This window comes from Pogona vitticeps, chromosome 2, assembly GCF_051106095.1.
Source record: "Pogona vitticeps strain Pit_001003342236 chromosome 2, PviZW2.1, whole genome shotgun sequence".
Classification (NCBI taxonomy): Eukaryota; Metazoa; Chordata; class Lepidosauria; order Squamata; family Agamidae; genus Pogona; species Pogona vitticeps.
In genome coordinates, this window is record NC_135784.1 from 52,906,744 (window position 1) to 52,922,577 (window position 15,834).

The 15,834-nt window shown below is 42.1% G+C and overlaps 1 protein-coding gene across 1 annotated transcript in view; it reads left to right on the top strand.

The window, feature by feature from the left end:
• Positions 1 to 15,834, top strand: part of ITPR1 (inositol 1,4,5-trisphosphate receptor type 1) — a 272,527-nt gene that overhangs the window by 134,146 nt on the left and 122,547 nt on the right. Inside the window, exons 28-34 of the mRNA XM_072989461.2 lie at positions 3,303 to 3,368; positions 4,530 to 4,667; positions 5,284 to 5,409; positions 6,674 to 6,874; positions 7,834 to 8,085; positions 9,486 to 9,611; positions 10,516 to 10,644. Of these exons, the coding sequence (XP_072845562.2) occupies positions 3,303 to 3,368; positions 4,530 to 4,667; positions 5,284 to 5,409; positions 6,674 to 6,874; positions 7,834 to 8,085; positions 9,486 to 9,611; positions 10,516 to 10,644 (1,038 nt within the window). The remainder of the gene's footprint in view (positions 1 to 3,302; positions 3,369 to 4,529; positions 4,668 to 5,283; positions 5,410 to 6,673; positions 6,875 to 7,833; positions 8,086 to 9,485; positions 9,612 to 10,515; positions 10,645 to 15,834) is intronic.

The window sequence follows — 15,834 nt, forward strand, 5'->3', positions numbered from 1 at the left end:
AAACTTTTCCTCTCCTCTCTGCTGCTTATTGCTGGGGCCCTGTGCCTTGCTTGCTTTTCCACTGACCAGGAACACTTCTGTCTTGTCTAGATTATACATCAGTTTGTTCATTCTCATCCTGTCCATTACAGGTGCCAGACATTGGTTAAGAAATGAAGATTTTTTTAGGAATTGGGTGTAAAGGAGAAATAGTGTTAGATGTCATCCACATACTAGTAGCACCAAACCCCCAGACAATGGGAACCCCCTCCCAGTAGTTTTATGGAGGTTTTAAACAACATGGTGGATAGAATGGAGCCTTGAAGGACCCTGAGTGCCAATGGCCAGGGCAATGAGCAGAAGTTTCTCAATACCACCTTTTGTAGGAAAAACCAGAAACACTGCAGAACAGTGCCTGCAAGTCCCATTCCAGAGAAATGACCCAGAAAGATGGGACTGAAAGCTTCCAAGAGGTCAAGAACCATCAGAAACACACACACACCATCCAGTTTCTATAGATTGTTCACCAAGGTGACTAAAGTGGTCTTATCCTATATAGCCAGATCTGAAGAAAGAATGAAATTTTCTAGATAGTTTGTTTCATCCAGAAATCCCAGGAGTTGACAAGTCACCACATACTCCAGAACCTTGCTCAAGAATGTAACGTTGGATACTGGCCAATACAATGGGGTTCAGGGAGAGCTTATTCAATAAAGGTTGTATGATTGTCTCTTTTAGACAGGCTAGGACAGACTCATGATTATCCTGCTGGACATGAAGTCCAGAGAACATAAGAAGAGCCATTCTGGATCAGGCCAAGGGCCCATCTAATCCAGCTTTCTGTATCGCACAGTGGCCCCACCAGATGCCTCTGGGAACACAGGAGACAACTAGATACCCGTCTCCTGATACCCCTCCCCTGCATCTGGCATTTTGAAGGACCTTCCTTTTAAGCCTGGAGATTATGCATCCCCAACATGGCTTGTAACCTACAATGGACTTTTCCTCCAGGAATCTGTCCAATCCCCCTTTAAAGGCGTCTAGGCCAGATGCCATCACCACATCCTATGGCAAGGAGTTCCACAAACTAACACCACGCTGGGTAAAGAAATATTTTCTTTTGTCTGTTCTCACTCTCCCAGCACTCAATTTGAGTGGATGTCCCCTGGTTCTAGTATTGTGTGAGAGGGAAAAGAGGTTCCCCCTATCCACTTTATCCATCCCCTGCATAATTTTATAGGTCTCATGTCCTCCCTCAGGCACCTTTTCCTCAGACTAAAAACCCTGAAATGCTATAGCCTTTCCTCATAAGGGAGGTGCCCCAGCCCAGTCATCATTTTAGTCACTCTCTTCTGCACCTTTCCCAGTTCCACAATGTCTTTTTTGAGGTGCGGTGACCAGAACTGTGTGCGATACTCCAGGTGTGGCCTTACCAGCGTTTTGTACAGCAGCATTATAATGTTGGCTGTTTTATTTTTAATCCTCTTTTTAACAATACCTAGCATGAAATTGGCCTCCTTCACTGCTGCCACACACTGGGTTGATATTTTCATCGAGCTGTTCACCAGCAGACCAAGATCTCTTTCCTGATCTGTCACAGACAGCTCAGAACCTATTAGCTGATAAATAAAGTTTTGATTTTTTGCCCTAATGTGCATTAATTTACATTTTCTTATATCGAAACACATTTGCCACTTTGCCACCCATTCTCCCAGTTTGGAGAGTTTCTTCTGGAGCTCTTCACAATTCCTTCTGGTCTTCACCACCCGGAAAAATTTTGTGTCACTGCTTATCCCTGTCTCCTGGCTATTTATGAAGAGGTTGAAAAGCACCAGTCCCAGGACAGATCCCTGGGGCACACCACTTCTCTCCATTTGAAAATTGCCCATTGACACCTACTCTCTGTTTCCTAGTTTTCAACCAATTCTCAATCCATAAGAGGACCTGCCCTCTTACCCCCTGACTATGGAGTTTTCTCAGCAGCCTTTGATGAGGGACAGTGTCAAACGCCTTCTGAAAAACCCAAATAGACAATATCCACTGGTTTGCCCATATCCACATGCCTGTTGATGTTTCAAAGTATTCTAAAAGGTTTCTGAGACAAGACTTACCCTTACAGAAGCCATGCTGATTTTCCCTCAGCAAGGCTTGTTCTTCTATGAGCCGCTCCTAACAAGTCTGTCTCAGCAGGGATGTTGAAGTGAAACAGCAAAACAAGTCAAGGAGATTCCAATGACACCCCCTAGAACAGATTGATTAGCGGAAGACAGCAAACTTAGTGATGTGGCCCTTGGTTAGGGGGAAAGCAATAATTATACACTAATGCAATTCCTCTTCCCTGCCTTTCCCTCCCGATTTCCTCTGCTGCTACACAGAGAACCCAGATGGGCAGAACTGAGAGCAATTAATCCTCCAGCTAGGTTTCTGTGAGATATGTGTACATAGTAATTGGGAATACATTATATTACTGTGCATAGAAATTGATATACCTGCAACAGATGCTAGCAAGATTCCTGATGTTCCAGGATTTTTGTTCCTGTGTCGAGTCTACGTGCAAGTAGGAACATCTCTGCTGCCAACGTGTTACATTCCATGTGTAGAAAACAAGAATGGAGAGAGCAGGAATTAGCCGTATCTTTAAAAGTAATAACTTAATCCTTCTCTGTTGCACTGAATTTCCTGAAGTGTAATTCAGAGTATTAGTCCTTTTAATTTTGGTTTTCTTTGTTTCCTTTCCCTTACCCAATCCTTCCTTTTCCTTCCTTTCTTTTATTGGTTACCTCTTTCGCTATTTAGGATTGGAGCTCCTTAAGACGGTTTTTCGGTCCATTGCTGGGTTCGTTCTTAATCCAAAACTACATTTTGGTTCCATTCATTGTCTCATTCCTATGTCTAGGATAAAAGCCTGGTAACAAGATGTGGCTATAATAGCATGTCTCCTTGTGTGTAAATCACAAGGCCTTGCTGTTTATTTGTAAGCAGCAGCTCTAATCAAACTAGGACTTTAATGGAACTATTTTTTTTTAATGCTATAGAGTTATTGTGTTGCAGCAACACATAGTGAGGAGATTTTTAAAAACCTGAATGTATGTGAAAAATAAATAGTGATGGCATATCCCGAAAGAGAGGAGTTACTGTGAAATACCATTGTGAATTTTTTATTTAGAATTTCATTCATTATAAAAACTTGTGAAGGAAATAAAATTTCAGAACTTGGAAGACGGTTCAGAGTGTGAGTGAGAAATATTGCTGAATGTATGAATGGCCTCCTGAATTTTAGGAGAGAAGTGTAACTAATTAATCCATCTTGCTTGCCCCCCTAGGAAGGCCACAGCAAATCCCGGAAAACTGAAAGCACTAGTAGCTATAATTACAGGGTGGTAAAGGAGGTAAGACTCTTCTTTTCCAGACTGCCCGTTCCCCTTGCCCTCATTTTCTCTTTCTCTTTTTCTTCAAGTTGAGGAATGTTCCCAGTAGGAAATGGAACATTCCCTACCTGATAGAAAATAATGAGGCCCTTGCTGAGTGCGCAGAGCTCTGTGGAGCTTTTGCTGACCCAGAAGAGTTGCTGGATCATGACCGCTGGGTAGCTCCACTTGTTGAGTAGGTGAAAGGTACTTTTTAAGCAGCAAGGAAAGGTAATTGCTTTGAGTTGCTTAATTTTGAAAGAAATCATTTCAATAAATACAGGGCTGATGATAAAACTGGTGCATTTAAAGATATATATTAATGTGCCCTCGAAATGTCTTGAAGCTTTTGAGCAATAATTTAAAAGCCCTTTCCATTCATTTTTAGAAGGAAAACCAAAACTGTGTGAGAGACTGACATGTATTTTTTTTCCAGGCAAAATAAGTAGCAAAGTTACAGTTGTAGCTTTATAGTTGCAGCTGTGCACGGCAGTGCTTGGCAGAGTTGCTAAGAACTCCATAATCCCCTGGCCAGCATTCCCTTTGGCCACATTGACTGGGAATTGGAGTCCATGAAAAGTGGCTTTTCCACAGCATGTTATGTACCTTGCTGTTTCCCAAAATAAAACTGTACAGCATGGAGTTTTTTTTCTGAGTGGACAGGCTAAGCAGCTGTGTCTTTTATATTTTGCTTTTGTTGGTTGTAAGGAAGGGAGACAAGGAGTTGGACAAAGCAGAGCAGGTCCAGTGCATAAGCCAGTTGCTCCCATGTGTCAGCACTTCACTTTTGAGGGATTCTTCTTCCTAAGGCTGCAGTCTTGACTGGGTAGACAGCATGACGTTTCTGTGCATATTATCTACCTGGATATAAACTACAGCCTTAAGAGGCAGAAACTCAAATTTCTTGAAAACGAAGCTGATATACTGTACTCAGTTCCTGTTCCTTGCATGGTGCAATGTACACACCTGTGGCATAATTGCTGTGTCTGTTGTGACCATGTGTGTGCTTGTTCTGTGGTCTTCTCTGTAAGTCTGTTTGATCGGTGTCACTCTGTGATCTATTGGGGACAAGTGGTTGTCTTCCCTTTTCTCCAGGAAACCATCAGCATATCGCTAGATTCTGAAATGAATGTCTCTTTGCAGATTTTGCTTCGCCTTAGCAGGCTTTGTGTTCAGGAGAGTGTCTTGGTCAGGAAGAGCCGGAAGCAGCAGCAGAGGTTACTCCGAAATATGGGTGCTCACACGGTGGTGCTGGAGCTCCTGCAGATCCCATATGAGAAAGTGAGGTTTGCATGCATCTGTTACTTTGCAGTATCTTTTGCTCTTCCTAAAACCTATCTCCTTAAGTTGTATTGTGCATCAAAGAAGTTACTCTTAATGATTCGTGTATTGTGCATCAAAGGAGCTACTCTTAATTATTTGTGTCTTCAAAGAATATTTGTTAGATATTTAGTGAAGTAGCTTTGTATGCTAATTGCTAGCTAAAGCTTACTTCATTGTAAGGATGATCGAAACAAAATCTTAAACTCAAGGATTACAGATTTGTGCCTTTTGGATTCTTGGTTGTTGACAAGCTGTTTAGAGCAGTGCTTTTTATTTTAGCAACCTTCTAAACCTTTTTAGCTGTTTCCAACCTTGTGAAGACAAAGACAAAACTATACTGTATGCTCATATACTGGCAATCATTCTCTCTGAAGTCACAAAAGTGGCCAGTGCTCCAGGGTCCAGTGTAGGAGCACTGCTTTCTATTAATTCCATTCTGGGGATTATATAATAAAAATACCAGGAAAATTGCTATAGGATTGTCCTATGCAAATAGACGTTTGGTTAAAATCCTTGCAAACCTCTTTTTTGTATTCTTAACCCTCTGGGAGTTTTGTGTGTGCTTTCATTACAGGCTGAAGACATAAGGATGCAGGAGATTATGAAACTTGCCCATGAGTTTCTACAGAACTTCTGCGCCGGCAATCAACAGAATCAAGCTTTGCTGCACAAACATATAAATCTGTTTCTCAACCCTGGGGTAAGAAGCCACTTGACTGAATACTGTACTTGTTTGTTTTTTAGGAAGTGAGGATAAAAATTGGCTGCCTGACGACATTTCGTCCCCCAGACCTTTTCTTATTCAATACTTTAGGTTACATGGATAGTAATCTCCTTATGAAATGGGGCTTTCTTGCCCCTCTTTTCTACAGCAACTCATGCCTCCTCCCCAAAGCCTCCCATCAATCTCCTCCTACTTGAGCAGCATGTGGATTTTCCTGTTTTAGGGTTGAAACCCATCCCCACTTTTAACTTTTTCTTTTGCAGCACATCCCAGACATACCTTTTTGACATTGCCACACTTGAAAAGAGGGATTTTAAGAGCATCGTTAGTGAGGAGGAAATGGGAATTTGTGTAGATCCCTTTGTTCTTCTTGGGAAATCTCTATTAAGTGGGAACAAATGGAGCACAGTGTATAACTAATGTTCCTCCAAAATGTGCCCTACCGGCCATATATGTACTGGAGAGATGTGGCTGCTAAATTGCTATTTTGTGGATTTGAGGGAACTAAAAATAATAGAACTTGTAAAGCCTTTTTTCAGGGGAGGGTTGCTAATGGATTGCTGAATGGTTTATTTGCTGTGGGAAAAGAAAGGAGGGGGTCCAGTGCTAGGAGAGGGTCCAATGAGTTGTAGGGTTTAGAGGTGTGCTTGAAGGACTTGCTGTCAGTATATGCCACCTAGAGTGGTCATATTGACCAGATAGGTGGGGTACAAATTAAATAAATAAATAAATAAATAAATAAATAAATAAATAAATAAATAAATAAATAAATAAATAAATAAATAAATAAATAAATAAATAAATAATCCTCTGAAGATGCCAGCCACAGAGACTGGCGAATCGTTAGGAAGAACCACTTTCAGAACACGGCCAAGAAGCCCGAAAAACCCACAACAACCATTAGATCCCGGCCGTGAAAGCCTTCGTGAATACAAATAAATAAATAAATAAATAAATAAATAAATAAATAAATAAATAAATAAATACATACATACATACATACATACATACATACATACATACATACATACATACATACATACATACATACATACATACATACATACCAGATCCTTCTATAACAAAATCCACCATAAGTCAGTTAATTTTTAAACACTTTGTTCCTTAGCTCTGAGTCTACGGTGCTGTAATATGTATTTCCTTTAAAAAATTCATGGTCCTGTTTTGTTGGTGATATTATCACCTTTAATGCCTTTGTTTCTGTTGCCCTTTTCAACAGATCCTGGAGGCTGTGACAATGCAACATATCTTCATGAATAATTTCCAGCTTTGCAGTGAGATTAACGAGCGGGTGGTTCAGCACTTTGTGCACTGCATTGAAACGCATGGAAGGAATGTCCAGTACATCAAGTTTCTTCAGACAATTGTGAAGGCTGAAGGAAAGTTTATTAAAAAGTGTCAGGATATGGTCATGGCTGAGGTGAGAAGGTCTCATACAGACTATACTTGTTTGTGGGGATATGATGTGTCTTAGGAAAACTCATGCAAAGAGAAAACACCTGGTTGGTAGGTGCTGCTGCCAAGCTTCATTTAAAAAAGAGAGAGAAAGAGAGAAACTGGCATAACTAAATTATAGTGAATGCATTTTAGGAGTCAGCTATGTAACACTGTATGGTCGAGTTTTTCTGTGAATGAACAGCCTTAGGTTCCTAAACCATGATCCCTGTTGTGTCAAATGTATATATGCATAAGATCATAGATGTCATCAAAATGATATCAGGGAACAATGCTTCCACCAGAATGCTTTTTTTCAAAACATGTGGCAGTATTTAAGGCAGATAGTGAGAGAAAGAATGATGTATTTGCAAGTCTGCCATATAAAATTCATGTAAAGGAGGCACCTCAGGGGCAGAGTATCAGGAAAAGAGCAACTGAAGGAAAATGCATCAACATTGGATTACTGGTGGCAGGATTGAAACTGCTGGTGGCAATACAGTGATGTTTTTAAAACTATTAATGGCTCCATAGCCACCCCCATCGCAAGGATTCCCAGGGCAAAATTGGGGCTCTAGGGAGCCATGGAACCTAAGAGAAGGGGAATAGGAATCTTTTTAATTACCTAAAATTAAATGCTTGTGGTGCCTAATCCAGGCTATGCTGGCAGTTTTTGCCCAATGTGTGTTCACCAGATCTGTGATTAAAGATCTGTGGATGCAGATCTCAGACACACTCACTGGCCTAAATCCTGGTGGTGATCTACACCAGCATAATTGTGCACATGTCCGGCGCCTGATCTGTATTACACACACACACACAAAAAATGACACCAGAAGGATTTTGCCTGTTGGTCCATATGAAGATGTAGCAGACTGTTGAGATGCTAGTGATTTTGAGTTTTCTCTTGTGCCTGATAAAATCATAATGCTTTTCTTTTGGTAGCTGGTCAATGCAGGGGAAGACGTCCTTGTGTTCTACAACGACAGAGCCTCTTTTCAGACACTAGTGCAGATGATGAGATCTGAGCGTGACAGGATGGACGAAAACAGTGCTTTGATGTATCACATTCATTTAGTAGAACTGCTCGCTGTGTGCACTGAGGGCAAAAATGTCTACACGGAAATAAAGTGTAACTCTCTACTCCCTTTGGATGACATTGTTCGGGTTGTAACCCATGAAGATTGCATACCTGAGGTAAGACTCCATTTTGTTTGATGGTGCTTTTGAGCTTGAATGAAGTGACGGAACTCAACCATTAATAAGGACAAAGCTAAAGAACAAAGTGGAGGTTTTAATTCCTTTTTTAAAAAGTTTCAGTGTTTTTTTTCCTTTCTAGTCTCACTTTAGTGACCAATCAGTAGCTTATAAAAAGAGTTTCTTCCTGCATTTCCTATAGCTGTGATATGCCCTTTGCTCTGAGGTGTTGTTGAAAGGGAGAATAGGAAGGAAGACTGAATCCATGACTGTCTTATTCTGGATATAAAACTATGGTTTAAAGTGGATTTTCTCTTGTGAGTTATGGAAAATCTAGGTAGTCATAAGTAAGAGTTCTATCAGTGATGGCAACCTAAGAAATGTGTGCTGGGAAGATAGAACATCATTTGGAGTAATAAGTACACATTTATGAGGCTAGATCCCAAATAACCAAATTATAGGAAACTAGAGTCTGCAGCAGCTGTCTGTTTTAAATGTACTAAGATTCCAGCAAATTTTGTCATTCTTGTAAAGCATAATAGTAGACCTAAAAGAAGAAAACCTTCAGCTAAAGAAGTTTGATATCAGGCTGTTATACTGTGCCTGTATTGCCTAACACAACCGTAATCCAGGAAAAGCCATTGCAGTGAAAGTGATCAACTTGTGTTTTATTTGGCATATTTTACTTCTGCAATGTATCCAGACCAAATAGTTTAACTTACACATTTAATGTCTTGGTATGTATATTTAGTATTGTCCCTTCGTTGTCATACTCTTGTTAAAATCTGGAATGTGCTTTTTCCATTAAAAATAACTTTTATTGCACTGAAGCATGACCATAATTTCAATGGCTGCTCTCAGGCTGTGGGATTCCCTTCCTCAGGTGGTTCACTTGGCCCACTCCTCCCTATCTTTCCATCATCAGGCAAAAACAAACTTTTGAAGCAGGTGTTTGGTATTGAAATGTAGGTACTTTACAAGATTGTGGGCGATAGTTACAGTATTTTAGTATTTGTATATGTTGAAATAGGTTTAAATTCCTCTTTGTTTAATTGGTCTTGTTTAAAATTTGTTTATTATGTTTTATATGCCTGCCTTAAATGTTGTAAACCACTTTGAGTTCCTTAGATAGGAACATAAATGTAGAAATAAACAAAAGGACTCTAGTTCCCATTTGCCCCAAGCTGCTTGGTCAGTGGGGAAGGGTGAAAATCGCTTATGGTAGCTTATCAACATCAAGAGATCTGCTTCTTTAAAACCACTCTACGGATTAATATGATGAGAAGAACACGTAACCTGCATTAACATTGCTATTAAGTCATAAGACTTTGCTAAGATTTATGTTACATCTTTAAAAAAAGTGAGAAAGTTGTGTTCATTGTTCATTTTCCTACCTGCAGGTTAAAATTGCCTATATAAACTTTCTAAATCATTGCTACGTAGACACAGAAGTTGAAATGAAGGAAATCTATACAAGCAATCACATGTGGAAGCTCTTTGAGAATTTCCTTGTTGACATCTGTAGGGTAAGTGCTTTTGGCAGCTGGAAACACTGAAAAACTGTATCACCCACTGTCCATCCAGCGCTGACTATTATGATGTGCGGGATGTTTCATTAAGAAGAGGTGGAAAGATTGTGCATGCTGATTCGGTTTCACTTGGATTGTTTTTAATGGCATAAAGAGTATATGCAGAGTTTTTATCTGTGTATGAAGATTCCAGTACAGGCAAGGTTTGCAGCAGTTTGACACCTCTTCTGGTCTGACCTGCCCTTTGTTTGCTCCTGTGATAAGAAAATAACACTCTTAGGGTGTCAGTACAAGTAGCTTATAAACACATAGTACGTGTTTACACATAGTACAGTATTTATTTTTACTGTTATTTTGGAAAGTTGCAATCATTTGAGGCTATTTTCAGTTTTTTTAAAAAACCAGAACACTCTCAAAGCACTTACATTAATGTGGTTTAAATTTTTTTAAGTAATGATGAACACTTAACAGTTTAATTCTTTTCAGTATGTTTCTAAGCTCTGCTGCCATCTTCTTCCATGGCTAGAATCCTATTCGGTATTTGTGGTAGTGTCTGGGTTGTGGCATAAATCATGGCATGTAATTGCTGCTAATTAATGAGTTGCTACTCACTTTCCTCACCACATGTTGTTTTTGGGGTGGGGTCTTCCTGATTTAGCTGTTTTCCTGAGGGGTTTTGTGTTTCTTCAGATCTTGGAGGCTTTTATACCTTTCTCTTGATCCACAACCCTGGTGTAGTTTTAAAAAGATAAAAAACTGAAAGCAACTCCTGAATTTGCTGTTGTGAGGGGTATACAATTTGGTTTTCTATCTGGTGTGTGATGTAACAGTGTTATGCCAGTTAGCATTTGTCTTGCATCATTTTTTATTTCTTTCCTTTTTTAAATGGTATGTTTTACAGACTTGCAATAACACCAGTGATAGGAAACATGCAGATTTTATACTGGAAAAGTATGTGACGGAAATAGTGATGAGTATAGTTACCACTTTCTTCAGTTCCCCATTTTCAGATCAGAGCACAACTTTACAGGTAAGGAACGAAAGGGGAAGTTAATATCTGGGGGTGTGCCGGGGATGTTTCTGTTGTCCTGTTGGTGGGCTGTCTCTCCTCGCTTCGTATTTCCAGGAGGAGTGCATGCTGGTCCCAGCAAAAGAGCTGGCAGGAGAGGATGGCAGGAAAACATAGTATCTAAGCACGAGTAAGGGTCAGGAACACCTGGAGCAAGAGGAGTGCATAGGTGGAATGGAAAAGTGGTGTCGGGAATAAGAGGGGGGGGAATCGGAGGAGGGGGAGTGTGGAAGGAAGCTTGAGAAGAGTTGCCACTGGCTTTCTGTGCTTTGGTAGACATGCAAGCGGGCATCCTTGGGATCCGTGGACTGGCAAGTGTGTGAGCTTGGCTCAGGGATGCATGCATGGGGCTGGTGTACCCATCTTTGCTTCACTGGAACATCAGATCACTGACCTTGACAACCCACGGACACTCACCCACCTGGACCCACTCCCACTCGGCAGTGGTGTGGGGAACCACTTCCTGGGGTGGAGAGTGACTTTGGGTTTGGGACAACTTTGGCTCCTCAGTTTACTGGGTCCGGCGCACTGGTCAAAGTAATAAAAACTGTTCAAGGGCATCCCTGTTCTGCTGTGGAACTGATGCTAGAAGACCCTTTTTAGGACCCTTTCTCTTGGAAGGGGCGGTGGTGGTGTGCACAGGGGGAAATGCCTGCAGATGAAAGGGCCTGTCTTGCCCAGCATGCTCTGTGGTAGGGTGGCTGTCCAGATTCCTACAGAAATAGGTAGGTTAGAGGCAGAATATAGAATTAGTAAACTTTACTCACTTTTATCCCCAGTGAGGATCATAATGTTTAACTGTGCACCATCCTATGTATCCTTGCTGTTGATCTGGGCTGGTTGGTTGTCTAATCTTGTTGCTTTCTCCCAAGATGTCATAGGCAGAACCACGGGGAAGGTTCCCTGACATGAACCTCCTCTCCATTGCACTCTATATTTCAAAGCTATAAGGCAATTAGAAAGGCAATGGGGTGTTAACAAACAGAGCTGTGTGTTCTTATGTTTGCTTCCTGCCCTCACCAGCAGTGAGGGGAATGCTGTTCTATCATCAGCTTTGAGGTTTGACTTTATGGTCTTTATTGCCAAGTCTGGTGGGCCTCTGTGCACCAAAGGCTGCAACATACTGTGACCACTGCTTGTGGAACTTAAATAGCTTGGGGACAGCATAAGTTGAACATGGGTAAAGTTATGGGTATGTAGATGGGCATTGACATCTTGCCCTGATGAATGTTGTCTGTAGATAATCCCTAAGAAGTATTAGAAGCCCTCTTTTTAAAAAATCTTTCCCCCTTTGAACCAATACATGCTTCATAGACTTCATGGTTTTCTCCCTTCCTTTCTGGGAGCTGAGTGGCAGCCTTTGATAGCCACTTGTCATCTTCTGTCGCACTAAGAGCAGATGATTAGATTCAGTGACAGTGTAATAGCTGTGGAATTTTTCAAAGCAACAGCTATTAGGACTCCAAATAGTTTTCCACATTAGTACTCCAAAGAATTTTTCACCTTCTTGTGGGAGGTTAGCCGTCCTCTGTCTGCCAGCAGCCACTTTGATTCTCCCGTTTTGCTGAGGTTATCAAAAGCAAAGCTAACTGAGCCTGAGAAAAACAACTATAGAGATGTTGAGATTTCAACAGCATGCTGGAGCTTTGAGCAAAGTTGGCGGTTCAGCAGAAAAATTCCATTGATATTAGATCAGATGTTTGGAATGGTTGTGGACTGGGTGCATATTGATACACAGACCTACTTATACATTGGTGAATAACACATCCTTCTTTTTGCTAACAATTGCCTGTTAGAAATGTATGCTACTGTAAGTTTACTACTGTAAACCTCAGTAGTGAATTGCCACTAATTAATGAGTTTCCACTTACCGTACATTCCTGGTTTTGTGCCAGTCATGCAGCTTTACTCATTAATTAGCAGCAATTTGCTGCTGTGTCTTACGCAGCTTCCCTTATGCCACTGGGCATTTCCAATCGGATTCCAGTCAGAAATGTGACTGCATGTGTCAGAACCATGAAGAAGGTATATTTAAGGTGAAATAAATTAAACACATGATAGTATACGCATTCTGATTAAGCACATGATACCCTGCTTCCCCTAAAATAAGACCTAACCTGAAAATAAGCCCTAGTATGATTTTTCAGGATGCTCGTAATAGACGTCTGTTACATAACAGCACTGATGTTACCTGTCTGTCATGGGTTTGGAGGGAAAGTTCCATCCTATGGGGAGTGGAAGGCGGGACATCAGGAGGAGGGGCTGTACTGTATAAATATGTGATGCCTGTGTGGTGAGAGGGGAGATGCTGGGAGACACTGGGGTGTGACGAAGCAGCAGCTGGGAAGAAGAAGCTGTTGTGGGAGTCTGTGTGTCAGACAGGGTACTACTGTGTGTCAGAGTACCAACCTGATAGGTTCAGGTGTCTGTTGGTTAGCCAGAACTGATAGGTTCAGGGTCTGTGCTTCAAGTTAAGGGTTCTGGGTGAACCAAACTGTATGCTTGTATGAGTGAGAATAAGCCACGTTACTTTATGTTATTCACCTGATTGTTTATTTTTCCCTGTGTGTATTTAAAATAAACCTTATTCTTTTTATTGTTTAAAAATCCATCCCTGGTCTGTGTGACTTCTTAAAGGGAATGGTTGGTGGCAGCTTAGTGTAACTGTGTGACATATCCCAGTAGGTCTGGGTTTGTCACATTGATTGGTGTCCAGCGTGTGGGATACGACTGGTCCAGTTGTCCAGTGGTCCAGCAAAGCCTTGGCAAGTGTGCCCAGAGCAAGGGGGGTCTAGTCAGGGACAGTCTGAGGCGCGTAGGTAATCTTCTAGGTGTACCTCACGGGGAGGTGCGCTAGTAGAAGAACGTGCCAACTGGGGAGACTTAGATTAAGGTGCTCTGAGGCAGCCTAGTTTTGGCGGGAAAACGCTGAGGCAAAACTGCGTAGCAACAGCGAGCTAGCTTGCCAGCTGAGAGGCCCAGCAGAGGGGGGTAGGCTCTGACTCGATACTGTTGCAAGTTAGTGCTGAAGAACAGCAGCAATCTCTAGGGAGAGCTGGTTCTGAGGCAAGAAGAAAAAAAAGTGGTCGTTTTATTTTGAGGCTTGACTTTTAAAGCAGCCTGTTCTGAGGGGGGATTATGCCCTTGACTCGAAGCCAGATGGCAGAAATGAGTGATGTGAAAGACCCCCAGATTGACCAAGGTTCTGAGGATGAATTTGGCTCAGTGCAGGGTGACAGCACGGGAGAGCAGAACCCAGAACTTAGAAAATTGCTCATGGCCCAACAGCATGAACTGAGGGTGAGGGAAATGGAAATCAGAAGAAAAGAAAGAGCTGAAATCTGTCAGGCAGAGGCAGATGCCAAGAAAAGGGGAATGGCCATGAGGATAAAAGAGATGGAACTGAAACACCAAATTAGACTGGTACAATTGGAATTGAAGTTCCTAAATAAGTTTATTAACAATTTATCAGGGGAAGAAATGTCAAAGAAGGAAAAGTATGAGGCTCAGGTCAGACAAAGTGAGCAAGATCTTGAAAAATATACTCAGCAAAAAGACATTAAATTAAAAGAAATCAGAGATAAGACTGAAGAAAAAGTAAAAGAGATAAAAGCTAGGGCTGAGGAAGAAATTTTACAGATCAGGGCTGAGTTTGAGGCCAAGCAAAAGGAGCTGGATTTGAGAATAAAAGGGAAAAGCCAGCAAGGGGGAGGGGCCCATGGTGAAGGGAAGCCCTCAGACATGAAACTAAGACCTCAGATTTTGGAGGGAAAACCAAAACAAGATGAGAGAGAATCAAAATACACCAGAAAATGTTATTTCTGTCAGGGAAAGGGTCATCTAATCTCAGAGTGTGAGAAATTAAAGCAGCTAAAAGGAATGGTGCCTCAGGAGTCTAGTGGAACCAAGCCAAAAGCTGTGTTCTGTGTCCAGAAAGAGCAAGGCTCAGTGTCACTGAGGGAGCCGGTTGCCATGACTACTCAGTCTGGAACAGCTACCTCTGCTGATCAGGCTGAGGAAAATGGTCCTCTTATGGAGGTAAAGCGCTGCTTGCTGATAAAAACAGATTCTCAGTTGTTTGAGACAGCAGGGGTGGACGTAGGAATACTTGACCGTCAGTATAGGGGGCTGCGGGACACTTGTTCCCAGGTAACCCTGTGCCATCCAGATATTATTCCTAGGGAGTTTATAATCCCAAATGAGAGCATGAAGGTGGCAGGGATTGAGGGGCAGGTAATCTCTCTGCCAGTAGCAGAGGTACCTGTCAACTTTCAAGGCTGGAGGGGAGATTGGCGGCTAGCGATATCATCGACTCTGCCAGCAGCCGTGCTCGTGGGAAATGACCTGGCTGAACATGTGAAGCGGGTGCTAGTGATTACACGCTCACAAGCCACCACAGGGACAGTTCAGGGGGGTAATGATGAGCCAGAGACGGAAGCAGAGGGGAGTTCAGAAGCTGTGGTGGAAACCTTAACCACAGACAGCAGATTTGGACAGGAGCAAAAGGCAGACGCCACTCTCCAAAAGTGTTTTGAACAGGTGACTGACGCCCAGCTAACACCTGAAACCCCAGTGAGATTTCTGGAGAAAAAGGGGATTCTATATAGAGAGACCCTGAGGAATATCTCAAAAGGGGGAGATGGGATCAGAAGTCAGCTGGTGGTACCTGAAAAGTATCGCCCCATGATCTTACAAAGGGGTCACTCTGACATGTCTGCTGCACACTTAGGGGTGAAAGGGCCCCTTGATTTGATCAAACAAATTTGGGAGCAGGTCACCCAGGATGACCCACAAGACGTTGTGACATACATAGACACCTTGATGAATGACCTAAGGAGAAATCTAGAGCTGGCAGCAGAAAACCTGCAAGCTCAGAAGGTCAGACAGAAAACATGGTATGACCACAAAGCTAGAGAGAGGCACTTTGACCCAGGGGAGGAAGTGCTTTGGCTTAGGCCCTGCAGAGAGAATAAACTGCAGCTCAAATGGGCAGGACCATATAGGGTCATCTCCAAGATGTCAGACCTGAACTACCTAATAGAGCAGGAGGAGAACCAAGCAAGGAGGGTGGTTCATGTGAATGCCCTAAAACCCTACTACAGAGGGGAACAGAGGGTTTTATTCGCGATAAAAGCAGCTGAGAGTGAGGAA